The 14,081-nt window shown below is 36.5% G+C and overlaps 1 protein-coding gene across 5 annotated transcripts in view; it reads left to right on the forward strand.

Annotated features, from left to right (window-relative positions):
• ETV1 (ets variant 1) overlaps positions 1-14,081 on the forward strand; it is a 122,379-nt gene that overhangs the window by 66,412 nt on the left and 41,886 nt on the right. For 4 of the 5 annotated variants that reach the window (XM_011983957.1, XM_011983956.1, XM_011983958.1 and 1 more), the window contains 2 exons: positions 7,627-7,756; positions 10,979-11,167. In XM_011983957.1, the coding sequence (XP_011839347.1) occupies positions 7,627-7,756; positions 10,979-11,167 (319 nt within the window). The remainder of the gene's footprint in view (positions 1-7,626; positions 7,757-10,978; positions 11,168-14,081) is intronic. The other variant, XM_011983960.1, reaches the window with a different exon arrangement.

Genomic DNA, 14,081 nt, shown 5'->3' on the forward strand with positions numbered 1-14,081 from the left:
CCACTGCACTCCAGCCTGGGAGACAGAGCGAGACTCCATCTCAAAATAAATGAATGAATGAATAAATAAATAAAATAAGTAAATAAATACATATTCTTCACTTATATTTCAAGTGTTCAAATGTGATTTTACATTATGTATCTACCCTCAGCCAAAGATGTAGTTGTATACCAGCATTGTTGCTCTTAGAAAGCTAAGGGCATTTCTATGCTCTGGTAAAATAATAATGACAAGATTCTGCCCTCTTTCTAAAATATAGGTAGAAAAAATTGAAAGCAATGATGTGTCATAGTTCATAGTTCTAAAATGAAAGCAGTTACTAATTAAGCAAAAACTTCATGAGGAATCCCATAACCCCAAGTAAACTTCCGAATTAAGAAGTGGTTAAGTTTATTTTGGAAGTGCATTTTTTAAAGTCTTGGTATTTTGGAGCTCTTAAATTTAACCATTAGAAGAACTCAAGTGATCATTAGTCAGCCTTAAGATGTGGTTTTAAAGGTCAAGCTTCCATCAAAGAAAAAATGCAAGACACATCTCTTGAGCGTTCTTTCTGCCTTTCCTCCCAAAAATTTGATTGTCCGGAGGAGTTGTGGATCATAAAAGTTTCCATGGAAAATGTGTTTGAAGAATGCCAGAGGAAGACTGCAGATTTTCTAGATAAATTATCTGACCTGTCTGAAGTCAGGGATAAAATATATAATATCATTTTGAACCACCACTTTGCAAATGAAATGAAGGAGTTAACTCACTTGATTTGGTGCACTTGAAGAAGGAAAGATTCACTTTAATTAAAACTACAAACAATGCAGATGCCTGTAACTCTGTTCCAGACCCAGCAAGGATGGTACTGCAAGAGAAATGAAAAGTACCTAGCAGCCTCGGCAGCAGGCTGGAGCCGTGTTCAACGAAAGTAATTTAATTAGTGTTGATCATGACTCCAGATGATGGTGATTTGATAAGGAATAATTTAGTACTTAACAGCCTTTTACATGCACCAACTCCATGTGGGAAGGTAAAGCAAATTGCACAAAATGAATGTGCTGCTTTTGCTTGTGCCTGTGCCAATGAACTGGAAAACCGCCTGTTAGCAGACTCAGATTCTCAGCCCTGTGATGAAATATCCAACACGTTTTCAACTCAGCCCTCTCTGATGGGAGTCTCTACACTACTCTTATTTAAGAATAAATAAGAGAATTCATTTTTGTGACACAGAATCTCCAGGAAGCAGGAAAGTTAAAATGAGGAAAATAATGTAGCCTACGGCTTTTGTGCTGTAAGTTGAAGATTTTTAGGTTGGCTTTCTCTTTTTTCCTCACATGCAGCAATTCAAAACAAAAAAAAATTCTTGCCAACTCAGATTCATTGGATTACTTATTTGGCTTATGATTAGAAAAAAAAAAAAAAATCAGTTTCAAGGGCCCATAGTGACTGCGGCCCACATAGGTTGAACCTGTTATGGAGAGAGCTGGGTATCCCAAAACTGCTGGAGTGGGAGAACTTGTAAGAATCCTTGAGTGCTGGCATCTAAGGAAAAGGAAGATGTTACTGGATTTAAAAAAAAAAAAAAAACCTCTTTTCAACTACTGGACCTATTTGAATGCAGCATACATCAGAACACAGTGGATTCAAATTTGCCCAATTATGAGCAATCACCTAGAAAGTTTTATAAGATTCAGAATCCTGATACAACCCAGTTCTAATGAATGGAATTTCTGGGAGTGGTGTATTAGTTTTCCCGGGCTGCTGTAACAAAGTATCACAAACTGGGTTGCTTTGTGAAATTTGTTGTTTCAAAGTTCTGGAGGCTGGGAATCCAAGATGAAGGCTGTCAGCAGGACTCGGAGGGCTGTGAGAGAGAATCTGTTCCCTGCCTGTTCCTAGCTTCTGGTAGTTTCCTGGGAACCTCTGGCATTCCTTGGCTTGTAGAGGCCTCACTCTTACCTGTGCCCTCGTTTTCATGTAGCAGTCTCCCTGTGTGCATGTCTCTTTAACCAGATTCTCCCTTTTATAAAGATACTAGTCACATTGGATTAGTGCTCACCTTAATGACCTTATGTTAATTTAATCTTCCAAATAAGAGATTCTGGTGTTGAAATTTCTTTTTTTTTTTGAGACGGAATCTCGCTCTGTTGCCCAGGCTGGAGTGCAGTGGCCGGATCTCAGCTCACTGCAAGCTCCGCCTCCCAGGTTCACGCCATTCTCCTGCCTCAGCCTCCCGAGTAGCTGGGACTACAGGCGCCCGCCACCTCGCCCAGCTAGTTTTTTGTATTTCTTAATAGAGATGGGGTTTCACCGTGTTAGCCAGGATGGTCTCGATCTCCTGACCTCGTGATCCGCCCGTCTCGGCCTCCCAAAGTGCTGGGATTACAGGCTTGAGCCACCAAGCCCGGCCTGGTGTTGAAATTTCAACATGTAAATTCTGAGGGGACACAATCCAACCAATAACCAATGGGGTTTGAGAATCTGTGTTTCTCCAGCAACTCCCTAGATAATTTGATGATGTGCCAGATTTGGGGATCCTGTGTTCAGGGATCAGCTCACCTCTGATAACCCTTTGAGAATCCTTACGCCCTGCAGTAGTAGACTGAATGTTTGTGTCCCTCTCTCACTGCCCCCGCCCCAGCAAATTCAGATATTGAAACTGACTCCCCAGTGTGATGGTATTTGGAGGTGAGGACTTCAGGAAGTGATTAGGTCACGAAGATGGAGCCAATGGGATTAGTGCCCCTATTCCCTTACTAAAGAGATCCCAGGGAGCTCACTTGTGATTTCTGCTATGTGAAGTTGCAACGAGAAGATGACTATCTGTGAACCAGGAAGTGAGCTTTCACCAAACGCTGAATCTGCTGGTGACTTGATGCTGGATTTCCCAGCTTCCGGAGCTGTCAGCAATAAATACCTGTTGTTTATAAATCATACAGTCTATGGTATTTTTGTTACAGCAGCCTAAACAGATTAAGACACGCCCCTTCTTCTGAGGTCACTTCAGGAAACTCACTGGGCCAATCTGAAAGTAGTAGAGCACCAAATAGCATTTCCACTAGCATGGATCATGCCTTTTGCTTCTAGGTCCGTACTAAGGGATATTTTGATAGAAGGCTGTTGTTATGCTAGCAGCCATTCATGATGGTGCCAAAAACATGCCATTCCTCCCCACCCTCCATTCCCTACCCATCTGGAATAATCTCTCCTGTGAAGTTGAAGCGCATTTTCAGATGTCTCAGCTGCGTCAAAAAGTCAGACATGTTCAAATAACTTAATTAGTGTAGCTTTGATTAATGTCCCTCAGAGTTTTTTAAACTTTATATGGATATACATTCATTATAATGCAAAAATCTGAAGTGTATATTTTGATGAATTTTACATGTGTATATATCCACATAACCACCACCCAGAGCAAGATATAAAATGTTTCTAGCAAGATGTATTTCCATAACTTCGCACCTGTGAGATCATCTGTGTTTTTGCATGTAATTTGTCCCTTTTTATTCCTGTATAGTATTCATTCCACTGTATGCTTATGCCATGATTTATTTATCCATTTGCCCATTGGTGAATATTTGAGTTTTTCCAGTTTTTGCTGTCATGATTAAAGCTTCTTTGAACATTCTCAAACATGTCTTTTGGTGAACATATGCACTCCTTTTTCTTGGATATATACCTAAGGGTGTATTATTGGATCATAGAGTAGATTTCTGTTGACCTAGTAGATATTGCCAGAAAGTTTTCCAAAGTGCTTGTTATACTAATCCATACTCTCAGCAGCTTGTGTAAAAGTTCCCATTGCTGCTTGTCTTCACCAAAACTTCGTAATGTCTATCTTTTGCAGGTTAGTCATTCTGGTGATATCTATATCTATCTGATACAATTATATAGTGATAATCTCATGTGAATTATTTTGCAGTTTTCTGAAGAATAGAGATTTTAAATACCTTTGCATATATTTTATTGTTATTCCCATTTGTTTTGCTGTCTGGATATCCTCTTTTGTGAACTGCCTGCCTGTTTCAAGACTTTCTGCCAATTTTTTAAATGGGGAATTTGTCTTATCTTACTGATATGTTGCAATTCTTATTTTCTTAAATATGAGTTCTTTGTCAGATCTTTCTACTTAAAACATCTTATAGCTTGTGACTTACTTTCCTTTTTTTTTTAATAGTGTCTTTTGAAAAAGTGTTTTTGATTTCAATGAAGCCTAATTTGCTGATATTTTTTCTTTTATGGTTAGTGCTTTTTGTGTCCTGTTTATAAATATTTTCCTACTTGATGGTACTCAAGACTTAAAATATAGTAATATTAAACATTATAGTCTCCAATATGGCTGACATTTTGATAAATATGATAAACTTTACATCATACTGCATGCATATTTATTAGCTATAGAGGTCATCAATTTTTAGTCATATAAATTTGATCTAATCTCTCAGGTAGAATATGATTTGTTACTTGAATTCCTTATATGTTGCTACTGCTTTTTCCTATGAAAATGTAAAACCCAATACTTAATCTGAAGTGCTAAAACTTGGATGTATGCGTGTTCTCACTTATAAGTAGGAGCTAGATGATGAGAACACATGGACACAAAGGGGAAGAACAGACGCTGGGGGCTACTTGAGGATGGAGGGTGGGAAGACGAAGAGGATCAGAAAAAAATAACTACTGGGTCCTAGGCTTAGTATCTGGGTGATAAAATAATCTGTACAACAAACTCCCATGACACGAGCTTACCTATATAATAAACCTGCACATGTATCCCTGAACCTAAAATTAAAGTTAAAAAGCAAAACAAAACTTGGGAATACACGTTTTGCTAAATATGTTCAAAGATGTAATAAATAATAGAAAACCATTTGTTAAAAAAAAAAAGAAAGAAATGCATGGTTAATGTATTACAAAGGTGTGTCATTTAGTATTTGTTATTCTAAGATGTCATGTACACACACACAACACGCAGATATACACTGGGAGACAATTTTCGTATAGAGTACTACTTTATTTGTTTGTTTGCTTATTTATTTATTTGAGACAGAGTCTCACTCTGTCACCTAGGCTGGAGTACAGTGGCACGATCTTGGCAACCTCTGCCTCACGGGTTCAAGTGATTCTCGTGCCCCAGCCTCCTGAGTAGCTGTAATTATAGGTGGACACCACCATGCCTGGCTAATTTTTGTATTTTTAGTGGAGATGGAGTTTCACCATGTTGACAAGGCTGGTCTCAAACTCTTGGACTCAAGTGATCTCCCCACATTGACCTCCCAAAGAGCTGGGATTACAGGTGTGACCCACCGTACTGGGCCTAGAACACTACTTTAAATTCTTCGTGGGTTTTCGTTTCACATTTAAAAAATGTTTACCCAGGAAATTGAGGACACATAGACAAATGTGAAGAGAATAATGTTAATTCCCTCCTGCCCTTCAATTGGCTTTTACCATTTATCAACATTTTTCTAATCTTATTCATCACTTTCCTCATAAATAATTATTTTTTCTAGAGTATTTTAAAGAAAATTCTGGATATTTTATCTGTAAATATTTTATGAACCTCTAAAATTAAAACTTTTAAAATACAGCTACTGTGCCATTATCACATCCAACAAAATTAACAATGATTTATTAAATTCTCTAATAACTAGTCTATACTAAAATGTCTTATTTATTGTAGAGTTGTCTTTTTATAGTTGGCTTGTTCAAATCAGAATTCGAGCAAGTCCTCATAATTGATTCTTGAGGTCCTTAAGCCTCTTCTGTCAGAAGAATTAGAGCTTTCTGACTTGGTAAAGTTAATGCACATGAGTATTCTTGACAGATGGAGATATACAAAATTTCTCTTTTGTTTTTCTTTTTACTTTGAATAGGCGTACTAAACATGTATGCACACACACACACACACAACATTAAAAAATGCTTTGAAATTGTATACCTAGGGTAATTATTTTATTATTGTGTGTTAAGTTTCTCTTAGATCACTTAAGTAAAGTTTACCTATTTGGCAAATTTATTTTCTAGAATATTTCAGATGACTCTTGATTGCCATTGAACACTTGTATCAAAATTATATGCATATAAAACAAATAGTATTTGTTTTCCTGAAGCTTGGTAGTTTGTGATATCAAATTTTTATATTAAAAATTATATATACCATTCAAGCTAATGCAAGTTTATAATTCTGTAATGGTATAATTAGATTGAATGACAAATGACATCATAAACCACAAAATTCCTCTTGTCATATCTTTCTTTTTGGAATGCGGACTTAACATACGGTGTTTTAATTTCAGTTTGTATAAGAGTTAGAATAAATCTCCACAGCATGTGTCTCTGTTACATTTATCCCTTGACTATTCATACCTGCGGATATTATACGTAAATTACAAAATCTATTCTTATGACTATTTTTTCCTTTTTTAAACCAATTTCCCATTTATACCAAAAATTTAATTACTCTGATAAGATTTCTAATAGGCATTTCTTCAGTTTCATATTGAAGAATAAAACATATATAGCTTTTTTTTTTTTTTTTTTTGAGATGGAGTCTCACTCTGTTGCCCAGGCTGGAATGCAATGGTATGACCTCGGCTCACTGCAACCTCCCCTTCTGGGTTCAAGCAATTCTCCTGTCTCAGCCTCCCAAGTAGCTGGGATTACAAGCACCTGCCATCATACCCGGCTAATTTTTGTATTTTTGTACAGACAGGGTTTCACCATGTTGCTCAGGTTGGTCTTGAACTCCTGACCTCAGGTGATCCACTTGCCTTAGCCTCCCAAAGTGTTGGGATTACCGATGTGAGCCACAGCGCCCAGCCTATAGCATGTTTTTTAATTATTGGATTTAAAACTGTGATTCCCTCCCCATATACATATTTTTTAAGTTTTCATATTTTGTGATGTAGTTTTGTATGTTATTAAACATAAATGCATGTAAGCATTTATATGCTTTAAGTCACAGTAAAAAGGTGAAAACATCATTTCATATAGAATAATTGTTTCATGGTAGATTACATGTGACAAACAACATTTACATATTTCTCAGATTTCATCTTCACAGTTCTGTTAATTAGATAGGCAGATACTTAATCTCTATTTTATAGATGAGAACTGGCCTCAAAGATGTTGACTTTTTGCCCAAAGTAATATCAGTCACTTCTGGACCTGTGCCTGGATTTTCTTTGTCCTAGTCTAGTTGTCATTTCATTAAACTATTATTATTGATGCAGTTGATATATTTTACTTTCAATAATGCTTAAAATTGTATTTTGGTCTTTAGTTGATTCTTGGCTAATCAGTTGTAATTTTTCTGCTTTAGTCATTGTAAACCTTTCTGATATGTTTTCAAAATGTACTTTCTTGAAACTGAGCTTCTAGCATTGTTAATATCAGTTAAGCAAACTACAAGTGACTCAAGTAATGAGAGAAAATTCAAGCATGCATTTTGTTACACAATAAAGGCAGAAAAGGAGTATACGAAGATTTTCTGAAATCTTCTGCTACTGAAATTCATCAAATGTGATTTTTCTTACATATATAATATGAGATGTGAATGATTTTCAACAAGAGAAGTAGAACACATTAATCTCCATAATTCCTAACAGCATTTAATTTTTGTGGGTATTTTGTTCTTTTTTCTAGTGGCTTTTCATGGCCTACCCCTGAAAATCAAGAAAGAACCCCACAGTCCGTGTTCAGAAATCGGCTCTGCCTGCAGTCAAGAACAGCCCTTTAAATTCAGCTATGGAGAAAAGTGCCTGTACAATGTCAGGTAAAGCCACCAGGTGTTTGTATATAAGATAGTGGTTCTTATTGAATCAAAAAGTCCAGAATAATATGAAATCTCAAGTCATATTTTATGAGTTATATCTTTAATATGTAACAAGCTAATTAGGTAATGCATTTAGCAGAATTCTAAAGAACCATTTACCATCCAAACACACACTTTGGATTCATTTTAAAGCAATAATTTTTATCCAGATCATTAGTTGCTTTTCTACTGTAGGGATGCATCTTGGGTTTGAAAAAGGAGTTTTACTTGGCACAAGCAGCTTTTGAAAGTTCCCATTAGAATGAATGCATTATACACTTTAGATAGAGTTTGTAGAAAAAAAAAAAAAAAGATGAAACATTTGGCAGGTCTAAGCAGTACATTAGTTATCTGTCAGGTTTTGCAGATGATCTATAAGATGAGTTCATGGACAATTTGCAATAAAACTGGAATTTCATAAGACTTAGCAGAGGCTATTATCTATTAAAAAGCTGGTTGTTCTGATGATGATAATAAAGGGTGGTGCAGTAAAAGTACATTGTTCATTTGTTAGAAAATTTTATCACATATATGTTCATTAAAAACCCTTCAAAGTAAATTGCATGATGCTACTTTTCATATTGGCCTGTAATTGTATAAAGAAAAAGTTGGCTGTCTCTACTGAGTATTATCACTCTCAATTACAGTAGAAACTTAGTTCTTACAAGGAGTTTGGAAACTTACACAAATGATTCCAGATATTCGTACTGTTTTGTAAGTTATATCAATTCAGATTCATCATACATTATGACCCAAAGGAGTCTTCTATTAAATATTTCCTCAGATATTTATTGCATACACTGTTTATGTCCAAGATATGTAAGAGTCTAGAAACATAGGCCATACGTGGTGGCTCATGCCTGTAATCTCAGCACTTTGGGAGGCAGAGCTGGGCAGATCACTTGAGGTCGGGAGTTCGAGACCAGCCTGACCAACCTGGAAAAGCCCCGTCTCTACTAAAAATACAAAATTAGCCGGGCATGGTGGCGTAATCCCAGCTACTCCAGAGGCTGAGGCAGGAGAATCGCTTGAACCCGGGAGGTGGAGGTTGTGGTGAGCAAAGATCGTGCCATTGAACTCTAGCCTGGGCAACAAGAGAGATAATCCATCTCAAAAATAAAAAAGAAACATAGACTTGTGCCATTATGGCAGCTGACCAATGCTCAGATATTTTATTACCATTTGTTCTTGCAAACTTGTCTTTTATGTTTGCTTTTCTAAGAGGTTCACCAGAGCCCGAAATGATGAGCAGGCTCAATTGAAACTGCAAAGTTTTATAAAAAAGGTCTCTTGTAGAAGCTAACTATTAAAGCATACTGAGTTCAGATAAGACAGTATTGATCGATCTGAGTTTTATTTTATAGTTCAGTTTTGTTTTTGCATTTTCTTCTTACAAGTACTGTGTATCCACAACGTAATTATTTAACATATTAAGGAATTTCTAGTCAATGCCAGTTAGATATAGAATTGTCATTGCCTCTCAGCATTAATCAGAATTGTGATTGTGAAATCATCACTGTTTTATATGCCATATCTGACATCCATAAATCAATAATAAAGGAATTGCCTGAATATTTTGAGTTTCTTTTGGGGGATGAATAATCTCTACAGTGATATATGGTATATGCAATAAATTCTGGTACTTCCATCTCTATACAGAAAATATTATTGAGTACAGCATTTCATGGGGGAATAGTTTCTTTTTTTTCTTCATTCATGAGAATGAGTTAGGTTAACCATTTCACAAAAGAAGTGGGTTTTTCTTCAGAAATACTGGTAAAGAACATACGTGTAACCAAACATGCACTTCATTATATGAACATTGTTGACTTTGCTTTAAAGCAAGAGCGGGCTTGTGCAGCATGTATTCCTTTACTCCTTGTAAAAGATTTTTGCAGATGGATATAATTCCGTTGCATTGATGGAGCAATAGAATAAATTATTACATAATTTAATTCAAAAAGAAATATTTATTTCTAAAGGAAAAAAAGTGTACTGATGATTGCTTTTTATTTTATTTTACTTATTTTTTTTTTTGAGACAGGGTCTCACTTGGTCAGCCAGGCTGGAGTGCAGTGGTGCGACCTGGCCTCACTGCAACCTCTGCCTCCTGGGTTCAAGCGATCCTCTCACCTCAGTCTTGTGAATATCTGAGCCTACAGCCATGTGTCACCACGCCCAGCTAATTTTTTGTATTTTAAGTAGAGACGGGGTTTCACCATGTTGCTCAGGCTGGCCTTAAACTTCTGTGCTTAAGCGATCCTCCCACCTCAGCCTCCCAAAGTGCTGGGATCACAGGCATGAGCCACTGTGCCCAGCAAAATGAAATACATCATTCTAACTTAGAAATGTCCTGTTTTAAAAAAAATTTAAGGAAATTTAGTTTTAGTAAAATATTTTATAGATGACATTAGTTAAATCACATTCCTGAAATTTACACATAGGAAAGCAGTTTAAAATCGTAATATAAAATCAAGCTTACTCATTTTATTATTTTGTAATTGTGAGTGTTTAGGAGTTAGACTGTAATAGGATTTTATTCCTAATAACATTATTTTGTACTTATTCTCCAAGAAAGTTTAAATATATCAGACATTTTAATTTACCTCATTAATCTTCATTATTCCATGTGAGGAAGTTAAAGCCAAGCATCATTTATTTAATATAATAAAATGAAAATAAAGTAAAAGCATTGCCTTCTTAAAATCCCACCACAAATAAAAGCAAGCCAGGTATAGTCTCTACCTTATTAAGCTGATGTTAGTTATTGTTTTAAAATCTTATATAATGTAAAAGAAAAATATAGTGTTAGAACTATTTAATGATTCAGGAAAGATCTATCAAACTTTCTTAAATAGGTATATCAAGAGTAAATGGAAAAAATACCACTACTTTTCTGGACAGTAATTTTCCTTATACTAAGTTGTTTGTATATGCATTAAAAATACACATTTAATATTTGTTCTGTTACAAGGTTTTGCATTAATTATCCTATTTTCTGTTTAAGGGTGTTGTGATTTTTGAAGTTTATCTGTTCTGGATTTAAAAAACAACAGCAACAACAAAGTTTTCGTTTCCATTTGACTTAAGTCTAAAATATCTTTTCTTCCTTTGGATTAGACACTTTTTTAAAAAATAGCTCCAAAGAAAGAAATGTTCTCTTTTCTTTTGTCCCCTGGGTAGTGCCTATGATCAGAAGCCACAAGTGGGAATGAGGCCCTCCAATCCCCCCACACCATCCAGCACGCCAGTGTCCCCACTGCATCATGCATCTCCAAACTCAACTCATACACCGAAACCGGACCGGGCCTTCCCAGCTCACCTCCCTCCATCGCAGTCCATACCAGATAGCAGCTACCCCATGGACCACAGGTAACCTGCAGATACCACTTTTCTAGAAACTGTTTTTTGCATTCTTGGAAAAAATTTCTATTAACAGTTCTGAAGACCTAGAGTAGATTTAAGGTGAGCCTATTAATTTTGCACATCTGTAGAAAATATTTTTAGAAAGAGCTCACTCTATCTATACTTATAATTTGTGGAGAAGTCATTTATAAACATTCCTTTTATAAACATTTAAATTGGTTGCTAAAATGGAAAATTAATCTATCTACTGACATTTGAGCATTTCCCTTTCGCTTTGCTTGAATTAAATTGCTTCACTTAAACTTTAAATCAGATCATCCCACTTTTATGAGCATATGTGTGTACTTCTTCTGTAAAGTTAGGAGACTAATTTTAGTAGGTAGCTTATGGAATTAGGTTTTTTACCTTATATTGAATGGTTCAGCTGTACATAGTTTTGCAGAATAGAACTTATTTGATTAAAACTGTTTACCATCCTTTCCAAGTGACGAATATTTAATATCAGTAGACACATGACTCTGGACACTGAGAATATACAATTAAAGAGACAGAGACTCAATTAGTATTACTTAGAAAGGAGCAAGACAGGAAACATAGCATAGATCTAAGGAGAATACTGTGTTAGGTAATTCGTGACTCCTTGAGATTAAGAAATTCATATTTAAATAAAATATGAAATAAAACCTGTAGAGGTTCTGAGATGTACTACCTTAATATACAGCTTAAAATCCAGGTTGCTCATATACAGCAGCTCTCCTTCTTTATCACTTCTGCCTTGTGCTGCTGTATGCAGTGGTGTGCTGGTAAATGTTTAGCAACATTTACCATTTACTGGTAAATGTTTAACCTGCATGGGAGAAAAACAAAAAGGCCTCATCAATAGCTTTTGCTGGGTCTGTGATGTACATATTGCTTTCATGGCCCACGATGAGCCATCACTGTGACAACCCTGAATGCCGACTTGCAAAGATGCAATAGCACAGCATAATGTAGTATTTCTAGCATACGGATACGGGAGACATAAGTAACCTCAGGTGTATAACTGGTAATGAAATGTAGTAAAATAATTAGAAAGTAATGAGTATTGCATTTTTATCTTTTGTTTTTAACATTTTTTTGACTGTGAAGTTGTATAATTTAACTCCTAATAGTGGCTATGTTTAAGAACTGGCTCAAAAAATGCCTGCAAATTTAACAATAAGTCAGTGCAAACTGGCTCTGAGACACCATTGTAAAAATAACTCAGCCAAAGGAATCTTCTAGATCAGCAGAGGAAAGCAGAAGATATGCCACTGGCAACTTTCTGAAAATAAGGGAGCACTCAAGTCTGCTTTTTATAGGTTTTTTTCATGGGACTCAATCTCAAATTCAGAAACTCATTTTGCTATAAAGGGCATAAGATGAAAGCATTCTTTACAATGTGATACAAAGCCTTATCTTTTCCACCCTTGTATCCATCACTAGGTCCTCTTGTGGGGTAGTTATTAAATGCTTCCTATTATCTTTTTCTTCTCACCCCGTAGACTTGAGACTTTGTCAGAGTGCAATGGTATGTGCATCTGTGTAAACAGTTTTGTAAATACAGATGAAAGAATTCTTATTGCAGGGTGGGCCATTAAACAGACGCACATTGTGCACAGCTAAAAGGGAACAAAAGTATGAACAAACAAAGTTTTATTTCCTCCACTACTGGTGGCTTCTCGGAGTTCTCGATAACTGAATCTCACTCTTCTGATCAGTGCCAGAATTATAGATTGTATAATTCACTTTTTGTGCAAACTGGTTATTTCTTAGGGAAGGTGACTGCTGAATAAGCAGTGTGCCTGGTTTTAGGTGACCTAACTTGAAATGCTTTAGCCAAATCCATTTTAGTTTCTCTACTTGAAGTCAAATATTTGAGACTGAGAACAGCCGGCCCGGAACTCCAAGAGGGAAGCTCGGGGTCTTTTCCCACTGACCCCTGACTGAGTTTTGAGGACAGTACCAGCTGGCCAGTCCCGGGAAAATCTCTAAAGCCGTATGTTTCTGAGGAGGATTTCTTAGAGGGCTCTGGCCAACAAATGACAGTCCCTCAGTTATAAATGGCAAATTTGCTCTGGGAACAGATCCTTTCCCCAGAACACCCCCTCCAGCCAGGCACCCCACTTCACTCTGGGAACGCTTTATGGCCAACTGGCCTGCACCCTGCTTCCTTTCCTCAGCCTCACTCTGCTCCTCGGGCCAGCCCTTTGGCACTTTTTCCTGAACCCACTGTGCAGGAGCCCTGTCTCTCTTTCTCAGTGTTTCCACCACTTACACCCTGTTTTTCTTTATCCGGGAGTTCATCAGCATGTTCTCTGTATCTGTTAACTCCTTTCCAGAAGCTTCTTGAATCACTTTCTCTTTACCATTGGTCAGCGGCTCTTAAGAATTGCACCGAAACCTTGCAACTTCTGGGAAGCATGCGAGTTTGATATATACATGTTCCCCAGCAACTTCCAACTGGAATCAGGTCGACTCGTAAAAACAAATGGCTTGATTCCTTACAAAGCTTTCAGTTACAAGTATTATTAACTTCCTTTTAAGGCTTCACAAGTAAGCCAGTTTCTTATTTTAACTTCAAGTTACAATTTTCTGATTCACTCCTTGACAGTTCTTAATGATAATTTCTGTTTCTTTTTTTGGCTAATGAAATAAGCAAGAGAAGGGAAATGAATGCAGTGCCAGTCAGCCTAACTGCTCTGCAATATCCGAGTTTCTAAGTTTATTTTCTGCAGGTGTAGGTGGAATTTCAGTGCTTTCCATGACCGCCAGTGAGCCTAGAGTTAAATCACAGGATGGAGTGTTCTTAGAAATGCTAAAGCAATTGCTTTGCCATTCTTTAGCTTTTACCTTATTTTCATTTAACATTACCGAAATTAAATGCTAACTTTCCAAATTA

The sequence above is a fragment of the Mandrillus leucophaeus genome, unplaced genomic scaffold (assembly GCF_000951045.1).
Source record: "Mandrillus leucophaeus isolate KB7577 unplaced genomic scaffold, Mleu.le_1.0 Scaffold258, whole genome shotgun sequence".
Taxonomy (NCBI): Eukaryota; Metazoa; Chordata; class Mammalia; order Primates; family Cercopithecidae; genus Mandrillus; species Mandrillus leucophaeus.